This window comes from Hetaerina americana, unplaced genomic scaffold (genome assembly GCF_022747635.1).
Source record: "Hetaerina americana unplaced genomic scaffold, ioHetAmer1.1.p SCAF_37, whole genome shotgun sequence".
Lineage (NCBI taxonomy): Eukaryota > Metazoa > Arthropoda > Insecta > Odonata > Calopterygidae > Hetaerina > Hetaerina americana.
The window spans coordinates 219,342-236,704 of NW_027286952.1; the positions used below are offsets into that span (position 1 = coordinate 219,342).

The 17,363-nt window shown below is 31.5% G+C and overlaps 1 protein-coding gene across 2 annotated transcripts in view; it reads right to left on the minus strand.

Moving 5' to 3' along the window:
• Positions 1 to 13,526: 13,526 nt before the first annotated feature.
• Positions 13,527 to 17,363, minus strand: part of hfw (leucine-rich repeat domain-containing protein hfw) — a 30,341-nt gene continuing 26,504 nt past the window's right edge. For both annotated transcript variants that reach the window (XM_071589372.1, XM_071589371.1), the window contains exons 7-8: positions 16,350 to 16,427; positions 13,527 to 15,490 (exon numbers count right to left, since the gene is read on the minus strand). In XM_071589372.1, coding sequence (XP_071445473.1) covers positions 15,281 to 15,490; positions 16,350 to 16,427 — 288 coding nt within the window. In that variant the 3' untranslated portion in view covers positions 13,527 to 15,280. The remainder of the gene's footprint in view (positions 15,491 to 16,349; positions 16,428 to 17,363) is intronic.

Here is a 17,363-nt window from a genome sequence, read left to right on the forward strand (position 1 = left end):
GCAACGTTAACACTTGCGCTGAAGCATCTTTTATGCTCATTTCTTGTCTTTCAGGATTTTTTCTGGGTTTTATTTTGTTTATTTGATGAAAATGAACAACAATACACACCATGGAAACATTTTTGTTTGATTTGTGTCGAGTGAGATTTTCACCTAGAACCCAAGGGGGGGGTATTGGCACTTTTCATGGAAAAATGTAAAAAATTAAAATTTCTAAAAATAAAATAAATGCCTTCTATACACATCAAACATTCACTCTAAAACAGAAGATTGTTGTTTTTCGCAATATTTTTTTAAATTTGGGCTCTTTTAGCAACATTAACACTTGCGTTGAAGCATCTTTTATGCTCATTTCTTGTCTTTCAGGATTTGTTCTGGGTTTTATTTTGTTTATTTGAGGAAAATGAACAACAATACACACCATGGAAAAATTTTTGTTTGATTTGTGTCGAGTGTGATTTTCACCTAGAACCCATAGGGGGGGGTATTGGCCCTTTTCATGGAAATATGTAAAAATTTAAAATTTCAAAAAATAAAAAAAATGCCTTCTATACACCTCAAACATTCACTCTAAAACAGAAGATTTTTGTTTTTCGCAATATTTTTTGAAATTTGGGCTCTTTCAGCAACGTTAACACTTGCGCTGAAGCATCTTTTATGCTCATTTCTTGTCTTTCAGGATTTATTCTGGGTTTTATTTTGTTTATTTGATGAAAATGAACAACAATACACTCCATGGAAACATTTTTGTTTGATTTCTGTCGAGTGAGATTTTCACTTAGAACCCAAAGGGGGGGGTATTGGCACTTTTCATGGAAATATGTGAAAAATTAAAATTTCTAAAAATAAAATAAATGCCTTCTATGCACCTCAAACATTCACTTCAAAACAGAAGATAGTGGTTTTTTTCGCAATATTTTTTGAAATATCGGCTCTCTTAGCAACGTTAACACTTGCGCTGAAGCATCTTTTATGCTCATTTCTTGTCTTTCAGGATTTATTCTGGGTTTTATTTTGTTTATTTGATGAAAATTAACAACAATACACACCATGGAAACATTTTTGTTTGATTTGTTCGAGTGAGATTTTCACCTAGAACCCAAAGTGGGGGGTATTGGCATTTTTTATGGAAAAATGTAAAAAATTAAAATTTCTAAAAATGAAATAAATGCCTTCTATACACCTCAGACATTCATTCTAAAAGACAAGATTGTGGTTTTCCGCAATGTTTTTGGAAATATGGGCTCTTTTACTAACATTAACACTTTCGCAGAATCATCTATTATGCTCATTTCTTGTCTTTCAGGATTTATTCTGGGTTTTATTTTGTTTATTTGATGAAAATGAACAACAATACACACCATGGAAACATTTTTTTTTTATTTGTGTCGTGTGAGATTTTCACCTAGAAACCAAAGGGGGGGGTATTGGTACTTTTCATGGAAAAATGGGAAAAATTAAAATTTCTAAAAATAAAATAAATGCGTTCTATACACCTCAAACATTCACTCTAAAACAGAAGATTGTTGTTTTTCGCAATATTTTTTGATTTTGGGCTCTTTTAGCAACGTTAACACTTGCGCTGAAGCATCTTTTATTTTCATTTCTTGTCTTTCAGGATTTATTCTGCGTTTTATTTTGTTTATTTGATGAAAATGAACAACAATACACACCATGGAAACATTTTTTTTTGATTTGTTGCGAGTGAGATTTTCACCTAGAACCCAAAGGGGTATTGGCACTTTTCATGGAAAAATGTGAAAAATTAAAATTTCTAAAAATGTAATAAATGCCTTCTATACACCTCAGACATTCACTCTAAAAGAGAAGATTGTTGTTTTTCGGAATATTTTTTGAAATTTTTGCTCTTTTAGTAACGTTAACAATTGCGCTGGAGCATCTTTTATGCTCATTTCTTGTCTTTCAGGATTTATTCTGGGTTTTATTTTGTTTATTTGATGAAAATGAACAACAATACACACCATGGAAACATTTTTGTTTGATTCGCGTCGAGTGAGATTTTCACCTAGAACCCAAAGGGGGGGGTATTGGCACTTTTCATGGTGAAATGTCAAAAATTAAAATTTCAAAAAATGAAATAATTGCCAACTATACACCTCAGACATTCACTCTTAAAGAGAAGATTGTTGGTTTTCGCAATATTTTTGCAAATATGGACTCTTTTACTAACATTATCACTTGCGCTGAAGCATCTATTATGCTCATTTCTTTTTTTCAGGATATATTCTTGGTTTTCTTTTGTTTATTTGATGAAAATGAACAATAATACACACCATGAAACGTTTTCGTTTGATTTGTGTCGAGTGAGAATTTCACCTAGAACCCAAAGGGGGGGGTATTGACACTTTTCATGGTGAAATGTGAAAAATTAAAATTTCTAAAAATGAAATAAATGCCTTCTATACACCTCAAACATTCACTCTAAAAGAGAAGATTGTTGTTTTTCGCAATATTTTTAATAACATAATAGACAAAGTGATATTCCGTCGAGTGCAATTAAAAATTGCCCTGTTTTTGCAATGGATGTAAAATTATTTGGAAAACTACGCTTTTATATTAATGCTGCTGTTTATTTTAAATTGAAGTGACGATTTAAATTGATAGAATTACTCATAATCCCAAAATTTAAAAGCTAACATGATTAATGATCTCGTAGCAATTAAAATTCTCGTTTATTTGTTGGAAATGTGAGAGCAGATGGAAAAAATCCACTTTTTATTGACGCTGATTTATTTTCAATTTAAAATTAACGATTTTAAATGACAAAATAAATTAAAAACCCATAACATAATAGAAAGAGCGAATCTCCTTCGCGGTGAAATTTCCGTGTTTTTACTGGGAAGGTAAAATTAATCGGAAAACTACGATTTTTTATTTATGCTGTTGTTTCTTTAAATTGAAGTAACGATTTAAAATGAGATAATTACTTAAAAACCACAATTTCAAAAGTTAACACGATAAACGATTTCATAGCAATCAAAATTCTCGTTTATTTGGTTGAAATATGAGCGTAAATGGATACTCTGCGATTTTTTTCAAGGCTTCTTTGTTTCAATTTAAAATTAACGATTTAAGATGACAAAATAAATTAAAGGCGCTTACATAATAGTTAAGCGATATGCTGTCGCGTGGCTATTAAAAATTTCCGTGTTTTTACTGGGGATGTAAAATTATTTGGAAAACTACGCTTTTTTATTAACGCTGTTGTTTATTTTAAACTGAAGTAAGGATTTAAAATGATAGAATTACCAAAGAACTCAAAATATAAAATATAACACGGTTAACGATCCCGTGGGAATCCAAATTTTCGTTTATTTAGTGGATATCTGAGAATTGTGAAAAAACTTTATTTATTTTATTATTTCTGTTGTATTTTTCATTGAATTAACAATATAAAATGACAAAAGATTAAAAAACAAAAATAATAATAGATAAAACAATATACGATCGCCTGGCAATCAAATATTTCTTGTTTTCATTGGGTATATCAAAAGTAAAGAAAAAACTGCGCTTTTTTTAACGCTCTTTTATTTTTCAAGTGAAATTACAAAGAAGAAAAACCCATACCATCATAGATAAAGCGATATACTGCCGCGTGGCAATTGAAATTTCCGTGTTTTTACTGGGGATGTAAATTTAATCGAAAAACTGCGCTTTTTTATTAACTATGCAATTTATTTTAAATTAAATTAAAGACTTAAAATAACAGAATTACTTAAAAACCCAAAATATACAACTTAACGCGATTAAGGATGTCGTAGCGATTAATATCTCGTTTTTTTTGTGGAAATTTAAGTATAAATAGAAAAACTGCTCTTTTTATTTTGGCTGTTTTATTTCCAATTTAAAATTCACGATTTGAAATGACAAAATAAATTAAAAACCCATAACATAATAGAAAAAGCCATACAAATTCGCGTTGAAATTAAAAATGTCCGTATTTTTACTGGGAATGTAAAATTAACCAAAAAAACGCGCTTTTGTATCAACGCTGGTATTATTTTAAATTGAATGAACGATTAAAAATAACAGAATTACTTAAAAAACCCAAAATATAATACTTTACTCGAATAAACGATCTCGTAGCGATCAAAATTCTCGTTTATTTAGTAAAACTGAGTGTAAATGGAAAACTACGCTTTTTTATTAAGGCTGTGGTATTTCCAATTTAAAATTCACGATTTAAAAAGACAAAATAAATTATTAGCCCAAAACATTATCAATAAAACGATTTATTTTCACAAGGATATTAAAAATTTCCGTGTTTTTGCAATGGAAGTTAATTTAATCGGATAACTACGCTTTTTTTTAACGCTGTTGTCAATTTTAAATTGAAGTAACGATTAAAAAAGATAGAATTAATTATAAACCCAAAATATAAAGTTAATACGATTAAGGATCTCGTAGCAATAAAAATTCGCGTTTATTTAGTGGTAATTTGACATTAAAGGAAACTTCGCTTTTTTATTAATTCTGTTGTATTTCCAATCTAAAATTCACGATTTAAATTAAAAGAGATATTAAAAATCACACCATAATAGCAAAAGCGATAAATTGTCGCTTGGATATTAAATATTTCCGTGCTTTTACTGGGAATGTAAATGTTATCGTAAATTGCTCTTTTTTATAACGCAGTTGTTAATTTTAAATTAAATTAACGATTTAAAATAACAGAATTACTTAAAAACCTAACATATAAAACTTAATATAATTACTAATCTGGTAGCGATCAAAGTTCTCGTTTATTTAGTTGAAATGAGAGTGTAAACGGAAAATCTGCTCTTTTTTATTTTGGCTGTTTTATTTCCAATTTAAAATTCACGATTTGAAATGACAAAATAAATTAAAAGCCCATAACATAATAGACAAAGCGATATTCCGTCGAGTGATATTAAAAATTACCTTGTTTTTGCAATGGATGTAAAATTAATCGGAAATATACGTTTTTTATTAACGCTGCTGTTTATTTTAAATTGAATGAACGATATAAAATAACAGAATTACTTAAAAACGCAAAATATAAAACTCAACACGATTAACGATCTCGTAGCGGTCAAAATTTTCGTTTATTTTGTGGAAATGTGAGTACAAATGGAAAAACTACGCTTTTTTATTTTGGCTGTTTTATTATTTATAATTTAAAATTCACGATATGAAATGACAAAACAAATTAAAAACCCATAACATAATAGAAAAAGCGACACAAATTCGCGTTGAAATTTAAAATTACCGTGTTTTTACTGGGAATGTAAAATTAATCAAAAAAATGCGCTTTTGTTTTAACACTAGTATTAACTTTAAATTGAATGAACGATATAAAATAGCAGAATTACTTTAAAACCCAAAATTTAAACACGATTTAAACTTAACACGATTAACTATCTCGTAGCGATCAAAATTCTCGTTTATTTAGTGAAAATGTGAATGTAAATGGAAAAACTACGCTTTCTGTTTAAGGCTGTGGAATTTCAATTTAAAATTCACGATTTAAAATGACAAAATAAATTATTAGCCCATAACATCATAGTTAAAGCGAATTATTGTCACATGGATATTAAAAATTTCCGTATTTTAACAGGGGATGTAAAATTAATCGGAAAACTGCGCTTTTTTAAGAATGCTTTTGTTTATTTTAAATAATTGTTACGATTAAAAATGATAGAATTACTTAAAACCCCAAAATATAAAAAGTAACACGATTAACGATCTCGTAGCAATCAAATTTTTGGTTTGTGTAGTGGAACTGTTAGTGTCCTTGGAAAAACCTCGCTAGATGATAGAATAACATTAGCTAAAGATAGAGCTGATAGAATTACTTAAAACCCAAAATATATAAGTTAACAGAATTAACGATCTCGTAGCGATCAAAGTTCTCGTTTATTTTGTGGAAATGTGAGTATAAATGGAAAAACTACTCTTTTTTATTTTGGCTGTTTTAATTCCAATTTAAAATTCACGATATGAAATGACAAAACAAATTAAAAACCCATAACATAATAGAAAAAGCGACACAAATTCGCGTTGAAATTTAAAATTACCGTGTTTTTACTGGGAATGTAATATTATCCAAAAAACTGCGCTTTTGTATTAACGCTGGTATCTATTTTAAATTGAATGAACGATTTAAAAAAACAGAATTACTGAAAAACCCAAAATATGAAATTAAACACGATTAACTATCCTGTAGCGATCAAAATTCTCGTTTATTTACTGAAAATGTGAGTGTTAATGGAAAAACTACGCTTTTTTATTAACGCTGTGGTATTTCCAATTTAAAATTCACGATTTAAAATGACAGAATAAATTATTAGCCCAAAACATCATAGTTAAAGCGATTTATTGTCACGTGGATATTAAAAATTTCCGTATTTTAACAGGGGATGTAAAATTAATCGGAAAACTGCGCTTTTTTAAGAATGCTTTTGTTTATTTTAAATAATTGTTACGATTAAAAATGATAGAATTACTCAAAAACCCAAAATATTAAGTTAATACGATTAACGATCTCGTAGCAAAAAAAATTGGCGTTTATTTAGTGGAAATGTGTCAGTAAAGGAAAAACTGCGCTTATTTATTAATTCTGTTGTATTTCCAATCTAAAATTCACGATTTAAAATGACAAGAAAAATTAAAAAACCATAACAAAATAGAAAAAGCGATAAACTGTCGCTTGGATATTAAAAATTTCCGTGTTTTTGCAGGTGATGTAAAATAATTCGTAAAAGTGCGCTATTTTAAGAACGCTTATGTTTATTTTAAATAAATGTAACGATTTAAAATGATAGATTGGCTTCAAACACCAAAATGTAAAAGTTAACACGATTAACGATCTCGTAGCAATCAAAATTCTCGTTTATTTTGTGGAAATGTGAGTGTAAATGGAAAAACTGCCCTTATTTATTTTGGCTGTTTTATTTCCAATTTAAAATTCACGATTTGAAATGACAAAAGAAATTAAAAACCCATAACAAAATAGCAAAACGATAAACATTCCAGTGGAAATTAAAAATTACCGTGTTTTTACTGAGACTGTAAAATTAACCAAAAAACCGCGCTTTTGTATTAACGCTGGTATTAATTTTAAATTGAATGAACGATATAAAATAGCAGAATTACTTAAAAACCCAAAAAATAAAACTTAACACGATTAACTATCTCGTAGCGATCAAAATTCTCGTTTATTTAGTGAAAATGTGAGTGTAAATGGAAACACTACGCTTTTTGTTTAAGGCTGTGGAATTGTAATTTAAAATTCACGATTTAAAATGACAAAATAAATTATTAGCCCAAAACATGATAGATTAAGCGATTTATTTTCACGTGGATATTAAAAATTTCCGTGTTTTTGCAATGGAAGTAAAATTAATCGGAAAACTACGCTTTTTTTAACGCTGTTGTTAATTTTAAAAAGAAGTAACGATTAAAAATGATAAAATTACTCAAAAACCCAAAATATTAAGTTAATACGATTAACGATCTCGTAGCAAAAAAAAATTCGTTTATTTAGTGGAAATGTGTCAGTAAAGGAAAAACTGCGCTTATTTATTAATTCTGTTGTATTTCCAATCTAAAATTCACGATTTAAAATGACAAGAAAAATTAAAAAACCATAACATAATAGATAAAGCGACAAACTGTCGCTTGGATATAAAAAATTTCCGTGTTTTTGCAGGGGATGTAAAATAATTCGGAAAAGTGGGCTTTTTTAAGAACGCTTTTGTTTATTTTAAATAAATGTAACGATTTAAAATGTTAGATTTACTTCAAACCCCAAAATGTAAAAGTTAACACGATTAACGATCTCGTAGCAATCAAAATTCTCGTTCATTTAGTGGAAATGTGATTGTACTTGGAAAACTGCCCTTTTTTTAAGTATGTGGTTATTCAAATTTCAAATTAACGATTTAAAATGACAAAATAAATTGAAAGCCCATAACATAATAGACAAAGCGATATTCCGTCGAGTGCAATTAAAAATTTCCGTGTTTTTGCAATGGATGTAAAATTAATCGGAAAACTACGCTTTTATATTAATGCTGCTGTTTATTTTAAATTGAAGTAACGATTTTAAATGATAGAATTACTTATAAAGCCAAAATTTAAAAGCTAACACGATTAACGATCTCGTAGCGATCAAAATTCTCGTTCATTTAGTGGATATGTGAGAGTTATGGAAAAACTTCATTTTTTTATTATTTGTGTTGTATTTTTCATTGAATTAACGATTTAAAATGACAATAGAATGAAAAACCAAAAATAATAATAGATAAAACAATATACGATCGCCTGGCAATCAAATATTTCGTGTTTTTTTGGGTATATAAAAAGTAAAGGAAAAACTGCGCTTTTTTAAACGCTGTTTTATTTTTCAAGTGAAATTACCAAAAAGAAATTAAAAACTCATTACATAATAGATAAAGCGATATACTGTCGCGTTGCAATTAAAAATTTCCGTGCTTTTATTGGGGATGTACATTTAATCGAAAAACTGTGCTTTTTTATTAACGCTGTTTTTATTTTGAATTGAAGTAACGATTTAAAATGATAGAATTACTTAAAAACCCAAAATATAAAATTTAACACGATTAACGATCTCGTAGCAATCACAGTTTTTTAGTGGATTTTAAGGGGTAATGGAAAAACGTAGGTTTTTTATTTTTATTCTTGTATTTTTCAATAGAATTAACTTTTTAAAATAACAAAAAAATTAAAAATTAAAAACAATAGGTAAAACTATTTATTGTCGCGTGGGAATCAAAATTTTCGTTTTTTTAGGGTAGATTTTAAAGTAAATGGAAAAACTTCGCTTTTTTATTAACCCCCTTGTATTTTTCAATTGAATTCACGATTTAAGATTAAAATATAAATTAAAAACCCCGAAACACAATAGATAAAACGTTTAACTCTCGCGTGGCAATCAAAATGTTATTGTTTTGTAGTGGATATTTAAAAGTATGTATGTATTGTACGCTGATGTATTTTTAAATATATAATTAACGATTTAAAATGACAAAACAAATTAAAGACCCAAAACATACTAGATTAAACAATTTATTATCTCGTGGCAATCAAAAATTTCGAGTTTTCAGGTGGGATGTAGAAGTAAATGGGAAAACTGCTCTTTTTTTATAAACTCTGAAGTAATATTTCAGTTCAGGTAACGATTTTGAATGAAAAAATTAATAAAATATGCAAAACATAGAAGATGAAACGATTTACTGTCGCGTGGCAATCAAAATTTTTGTTTTTTTTAGTTAAATGTAAGAGTAAAAGGATGAACTGCGTTTTTTAATTAACGCCGTTGTATTTTTCAATTGAAATAACGATTTTTAATGACAAAATAAATTTAAAACCCATAACATAATGGATAAAACGATTTATTGTCGCGTGGCAATCAAGATTTTCGTTTTTCAAGGGTAGATATAAAAGTAAATGAAAAAACAGCGCTTTTTTATTGACGATTGATTATTTTTCATTTAAATTCACGATTTAAAAATACAATATAATTAAAAATCCTGAAACATAATAGATAAAACGATTTATATTCGCGTAGCAATCAAAATTTTTGTGTTTTGAGTGTGAATGAGTAAGTAAATGGAAAGCCTGCGCTTTCTCTTTTACGCTGGGCAATTTTCAATGGAAGAAACGATTTAAGATGACAAAATAAATTAAAAACCCGAAACATAATAGATAAAACAATTTACTGTCGCGTGGCAATCAATATTTTCGTGTTTTCAGGAGGGATGTAAAAGTAAATGGAAAACCTGCGCTTTCTTATTTACGCCGTTGTATTTTTAATAGAAGTAACGATTTAAATGACAAAATTAATTTAAAAACCAAAATAGAAATTTAATACGGTTAACTGTCTCGTGGCAATCAAAATTTTCGTTTTTTTAGTGGAAATGTGAGAGGAAATGGAAAAACTAAACTTTTCTTTTAACGCTGTTGTATTTTTAATGGAAGGAATGATTTAAAATGACATAATAAACCTGGAACCCAAAATGGAATAGTTAACACGATTTACTGTCGGGTGGCAATCAAAATTATCGTTTTTCAAGGGTAAATTTACCTGTAAATGGAAAACTGCGCGTTATTGATTGCGTTGTTGTATTTATCAATTGAATGAACGATTTAAAATGACAAAATAAATTTAAAACGCCAAACATGATAGATAAATCAATTTACTGTCTCCTGGCATTCAAAATTTCGTGTTTTCAGTGAAGATGTAAAAGTAAGTTGAAAAACTGCGCTTTTTTATTTACGCTGTTGTATTTTTTAATTGAAGCAATTATTTAAAATGACATCTTAATCAGAAACCCCAAACCGAATAGTTAACACGATATAATGTCGGGTGGCAATCAAAATTTTAGTATGTTTATTTGAATTGTAAAGTTAAATGGAAAAACTACGCTTTTTTATTAACGCTGCTGTATTTTTTAATGCAGGTTAAGATTTAAAATGACATAATAAATTAAAAACCAAAAAAAGAATAGTAAACACGCTTATCAACCCCCCGCCACACGCCCTTGCGGCGGCTTGCGGGGTATTATGTAGATGTAGATCAATCGCGTTGCAATCAAATGTTTCGTCATTTAGTTTAGATTAAAAAGGAAATGGAAAGACCGATTTTTTATTTGCGATGTTTTATTTTAATGGAAGGAACGATTTAAAAGACAGCATAAATAAAAAAACCTAAATAGAATAGTTAACACGATTTACTGTCACATGGCAATCAAAATTTTCGTGTTTTCTGCTCGTTTGTATTTTTTAATAGAAGGTTCGATTGGAAATGGAAAAATAAGTCGAAGAAACAAAACTGACCAGTTAAAACGATTTGGTGTCGCCTGTGCATCAATTTTTTCGTATCTTATAGTAATTATATAACTATGTCAACAAACTGCAATTTTATATTTACGCTGGTGTATATTTTAACAGAATTAACGGTTTAAATTCACAAAATAAATTTAAATTCACAAAACACTGAATAATTTAAAAGATTTGATGTTGCCTGGGAATCCCATTTTCTGTTATTTAGTTGATATATGAAAGTAGATCGAAAAACTTCGGATTTTTATTTACTCTGGTTCATTTTTTAATAGAAGTAACGGTTTAAACTGACTAAATATATATTGGAAACAAAAAAATGAATTGATGAAGTTTTCTCGGGTCTTCCACCGGGTCAGGGGTTCCATGTTGGGCGACGTTTCGATGCCCGACTCGTGAATCGTCCTCAGGGATGATGATGAAAAAATGAATAGTTAAAACGATTTGGTGTCCCGAAGGTATCTCATTTTTCAAATTATAGTTGGGATATGAAAGTATGGCAACAGAGCGCGCTCTTTTATTTACGCTGTTGAATTTTTTAATAGAAGTAAATGGTTACTAAGGTGATGACTAGTTTGGGTTTAGGAAGGAGAGAGATACGCGTCATGCCATTGCAGTAATGAGAATATTAATCGAGAGGAATATGGATTACAATCAGGAGGTATTTGCCTGTTTCGTTGATTTCGAAAAAGCGTTTGATAGAGTGAACTGGGAAAAACTAATGAGTTAATGGCGGAAAATAAGAATAGATTGGAGGGACAGAAGCAAATCCGCAACCTGTACATGTCTCAGACTGCTCAGGTGCGAGTGGGGAACGGGGAGTCCGGATGGGCAGTGTTAGGAAGAGGTGTACGGCAGGGTTGCCCATTATCACCGTTGCTGTTCAACCGGTATGCAGAGGAAATGATTAAAGAGGCATGGGAAGAGCTGGAGGTAGGAATGAAAGTGGGCGGGAAATTCGTAAAATCAGTTATGTTCGCTGATGACTAAGTTTTAGTTTGTCAGTCAGGCAAGGGGGTTGCAAGCATTGTTGAGTGAATTGGAAATTCAGTGCGACAGGTATGGGATGAGAATCAATGTTAATAAAACAAAGGTTATGCGATTTTCTAGAAAGAAAAAGGCTAAGCTAAACATTAAAATAGGAGGACAAAAACTGGAGCATGAGAGGGGTTTGTTTGATTGATGCGAAGAGAGGGGTTTGTTGGGAGAAATCCCATGGAGTCAGGAAAGGTGAATGAGGGGCGTATTGACCGGCAGTGGGATGCTGAAGACTGTAATCGATTGGAGAATGTTAGGCAAACGAGGAAAGGGCAGGAACAGGATAGGGATGTTGGACGGGATAATGGGAGGAAGAAAGTACTCAGAGATGAAGAGGGACCTGATGTAAAGTAGGATGCTTGATTTTGTTTCGTTAGGAGTCACAAAATGTTTTATTTAGTAGCTGTGTCCATCCAAAAACCTACCTTAACTGGTAGATTACCTAAAAATAATAATACCTGCGTAAGTACAAGTGTGGTTTCCGTGCGACCTTGCCGTTTTCCTGAACTTACTGAGCTTTATGCGTTTCCTTTTTCTATAATATTCAACAACTGATAGCAAATGTGTGGAAAATTATATCAAAGAAAAAATTTTAAGCAAATAAATTTTGATCGAAAACGAAAAAATATAAAAATAGCAGTTTATTACCGACCAAACGTTGTTATTACCTTACTTTGAACAATGCGAATTATTCAAACTAATTTACTGCAACTTTTGGCAGAAGGTAAATTATATTATTAACAAAGGAAAAAATGTTACAATAAATTAACCTTGATCATAAACGCGACAATGAAAAAAGTTATTTCCGTACGATATTGCCATTTTCCTGACCTTTCTGATATTTATGCGACTTACTTTTTTGATAAATTGCTAATTATGGCAAATATGTGGAAAATTATATCAAAGGAAAAATTTTATCAAATTCTCTCTTATCGAAAATGAAAAAAATTTAAAAAGAGCGGTTTATTTCGACCAAAACGTTGTCATTACCTTACTCTGAAAATAGCGAATTTTTTTGACTTATTTACTGCAAAATTGAGGGAAAAAATGCGACTGCCAAAAAACCTTCATCATACACACGAATAATTTTTCTTATTCGTGCGACCTTACCGTTTTTCCTTCCTTACAAAGGTTTATGCGATTTAGTTTTCTAATAATTCTGCTACTGAGAGCAAATATGTGGAAAATTATATCAAAGGAAAAATTAAACCATATAAATTCTGTATGAAAACGAAAAAAAGAGCATATTCTTTCCGACCAACCCTTTGTCATTACTGTACTCTGAACAATGCGACTGATTCATACTAATTTACTGCAACTTATGGTAGAATATGAATAAAATTAAGTAAAATAAACTTAGCACTTACACATAATGATTGAATACTTCAGACGGGCATGGTTTCGAGGCTGTACATCACCTTATGATGTTGCGCGGAATCGAATCCATGGTCGGGTGAAGCATTAAATCTTTACGGGGAAGTGCAGTTTCCTCATATGCCCTCATCATGAATGAATTCCACAGAGTTAAGCGTGAAACTGTTATATTTCAGATATAGAATTTTAATGAATAAACAATATCTTATCGATAACTAAGAAATGAAAAAAAAGAGTAGTTTCTTTAGCATCAAGCATTGTGATTACCTACCTCTGAAAAAAAACGACTTATAATTACTAATTCACTGCAACTTATGGCGAATGAAGAATTAAATTAAAAAAAAGGGAAAAAATTGCAAAAGGAGTCAACTTTGATTGAAAATGCAAAAATGAAAAAAAAGAGCCATTTCTGTGGGAAGTTACTTTTTTCATTACCCTACTATGATTTATATAGGCTTATTTTTTCAAATTCACAGCAACTAATGCTGAAGAGATAGAAAATTATAAAAAAGAGAAAACAATCTCATGAATATACAAAATATAATTGTAAACAAAAAAAATTATAAAAAGAGCAGTTAACACAGGACCACAAAGTTTTCATTTCCTTACTGTGATATTACGGACTTCGTTCCACGAATATACTGCAAATTAGAGCAGTGCTCATCAACAAGTGAAATAAAAATCGTTACTGCTCACTTCACTCCTCTAGACCACCATCGATTGCTGGTGCGAATTTTGGTTGACTTGAAACGGTCAAATTTTTAAATACCCAATTACCTCGGCATCTAGTCGTCCATGGTTGTCTCCCGTCAATAGCTGGTGTCATTTTCCAGGAGACTTAAAAGAGGTCAAATTTTGGTAAAGATTCCCGCTGCCCCCCTTTCACATCCGAAACATTGGGTGTCAATTTTGGGGTGAAAAATTGGTCTGATTTGGTGTCACTCCAAAAATGACACCGAACTATCAACAGGAGGGACACCTTGATGGTTTCCCTCTTCCCCGCCAAGAAGCTATCATTTTAAATGCTTTTGAGAGGCACAATATCTTTCATTCAATTTTAATTCTTCCTGGATCATATCCCACAGCTCTGTACACAAAAGTGCTCTCAACAGCAAGGGAAGGTGATGTTGCAGTTCAAAAAATGGCCACGAAGCAGCTTTTCGATCATTCAAGTGGTAAGATCACTGATCAATTGAATAGAAAGAGGTTTGGTACAAACCACCCCAGTGTTAAGGAAGGATTCATACCACAAATTACTCCCCAGTTTATCCTTTTTTCATCCAATGAATGTCATCGTGACTAGAGCATGCCTCTAATCAACCAGATATGAATGTATCAAGTTTCCCATCCTTGTCCCAGTGAAAGACAAATTCATTTGGCAAAAGTTAATCAAGGCCCCTTATTTAGTCCTATTTAAATCAGCTACTTATGGCAGTAGGACATTGGGGATTAATGGCATCCTGGCAATAATAAATATGAGTTCAAGTCCAAGTATGAATTTTGACCATCCACAGCCAGTCCCAAATACCATGATCCAGTCGCATCATACAAGCAGGGCTTTCATTTTTGGCAGACATGCTGCGTGTGTTTATGTGCTCCTCTCTTCCCAGTGACTTGGTGACTCTCATAATTTCAGTGTTTTCCCAAATGAAGGAGTTCATTAACTGACATTTTCTCACCTTGCTTCAGCATCTGGAGAGATCATCTCGTTTGTATATTAGTAAACTTCAAGTAAAACATGATTATTGGTTCCTATTCAATACACTGCATTATTGAATTGACGGGGATTATTTTAAACCTATTCCCCCTTTCAAAGAGAGTTCTCCAAATTTGAAGCACCGACAATATTGAATCTGCCATGAAGATTGCATCAGTGCTTCATTCTTTGTGGATTGCAGTCAGTAACTGCATAGAAGTAGTACAGTCATTCAAACAAGGAATAACAGTATTATTGACACATGACAGGAATATAACAATACCATAGAAAACTAATTACTCTTCATACAAAACAAAGGCATTTTGCCTAGGCATCGAAAGCCCAATCACAGCAGGGCAACTTGGGTGTGCGGGAGGCTGGCCAGGGGAGATAACCCTTGGTCTTGAAGATCCAATAATCATAGGACACCTTGGTCACAATTGTAATCAGTAGGAGCACTTCCACCAGCACAACAAAGGGCAGGTAATCCTTCCAGTCTTTTTGCAGGCATACATCATCAGCCTGAAGGTCAATGATCTATAACAGCAATGCAAATGTTATTTTTACTACATCCTCCCTTGGTAATTAAAGCAAAGTCTCTCCGTAATACCAAAATTGTGAATGGTTCAGCTAGACTAATGAACGACACCTCCCAGATAATACCAGAGTAGATGACTAGCATGACTCAAGTCATTCCAGCGGCTCCTTTCAAGTTCACCATGGGAATGTTATCTCCTCATGGGAGCCCATGGCACAGATTCCCGAGGTTTGTTTACTACTTACTTAAAAATAAAAAACTCTTGCTAATCAATACTTTATACGCTCAAAACTGGTTATAATTGGTCCCCATTGCTTAGGGAATAATAATGAGATCGGAATGCATACAGACTTCATAGATAGGATTAATGTCACTTAAACGGCTCTAATAATTTAGTCCACCAAACATGCACAGTGATGAGTCTATCTAGGGCCTTACTACGAGATGTGGAGAGCATTAGCTTACACACAGTTGCCAACCAAATGTCAACCATCTCAACAGTTGCACATCAAATTAACTTTTGCCAGGGATCATCACACACGCACAAAATCAAAGTACTAGAGGTTATGCCAGAACAACTTTTAATGGACTCACAGTCAAAGTTCAGCATTTTAATACACAAAATCAGTGGTGCAAATGGCCTGTAATTAATTATTTGCAGGGTAATTCAATGTGTGTATGAATATGTATTTGTATTTTAAGTATTAAGTAGAAGGCAAGTAAGTCACCATACCTGGAGCAACAAAGAGTTAAGCATGTGGGTATTTCACCACACACATACCTCAATGCTTTTTTTCACATGATTGTTAGTTCTTTCAACGTACATAGCTTGGTAAAAACATTGACTCAAGTACTTACTCTAGTATAGGAAACATCTGAATCACAGAGCATGTCCTCATGGTCAGTTACTTGCTTCTTGTTGTGCAGGATCCAATCCTAAAAATAAAGAGAACAAAACATGTCTTCAGTCCATAATGTGCCCAGTAGGACCGCGAGGTTTGTATTTTAAGTATCAGGAACAATCCTGACGTGACAACATTGAAGCGCTGAGGCTCGTTGGTGGGGCATCTGACCTTGAACACGTGCCAAGCACCTATCGCCTGCCATTCAGCCTAGATTATGTTTTTAGCTGACCCCCCGTCAAGTGACACTCTGCAAGCACAAAATGCAGCAAACGATTGAATAGAGGCACGCCATCAAATTTTGTGCTGGACTGGGGAAATTGGGTGCAGAGATGTTGGGTATCATTATCCAAGTGTTCAAGGATGAAAATATGACATAAACCACAGTTTTAAGAGACACAAGCTCTTCAAAGATGGCTGAGAGACTAGGGAGGACAAGCCCTGCGCTGAAACACAAAATCCCACCATACGGTGGACAAATATTAATATTATATATATATATATATATATATATATATATATATATATATATATTTATATATATATATATATATATATATATATATAAACATATCTTTCATGGCTGCTTTTAATTGCTGCAAGATTACAACTTGAAATTTGGCTTTTTAGCCAAATACTTTCCCTAAAGCCAATTTGGGTAAATTCCAGCCTTTTCTTGCATGAAGGCAGAGAAATACTAGATCAATGTATAATCAATAAAATATCTTTCACTTTGGCTAATATTGGGTAAACACCCACATCTATTGGAAAAGTTCTCTTTGCAATAAATCTTCTTTAGAATATTTACAGTGCATTGTGTGTACAGGTCACATTTCCTCAATTTCATCCCAATTAAAACACCAAAAAAAGCAATTTTCCTTGCTGTAACATCCAATCCTTCCAGGACTGGCCCCAACCCAAGTATATTATTACAATTAGCATATTTTGGTTACCTTTTCTGTACATTTGA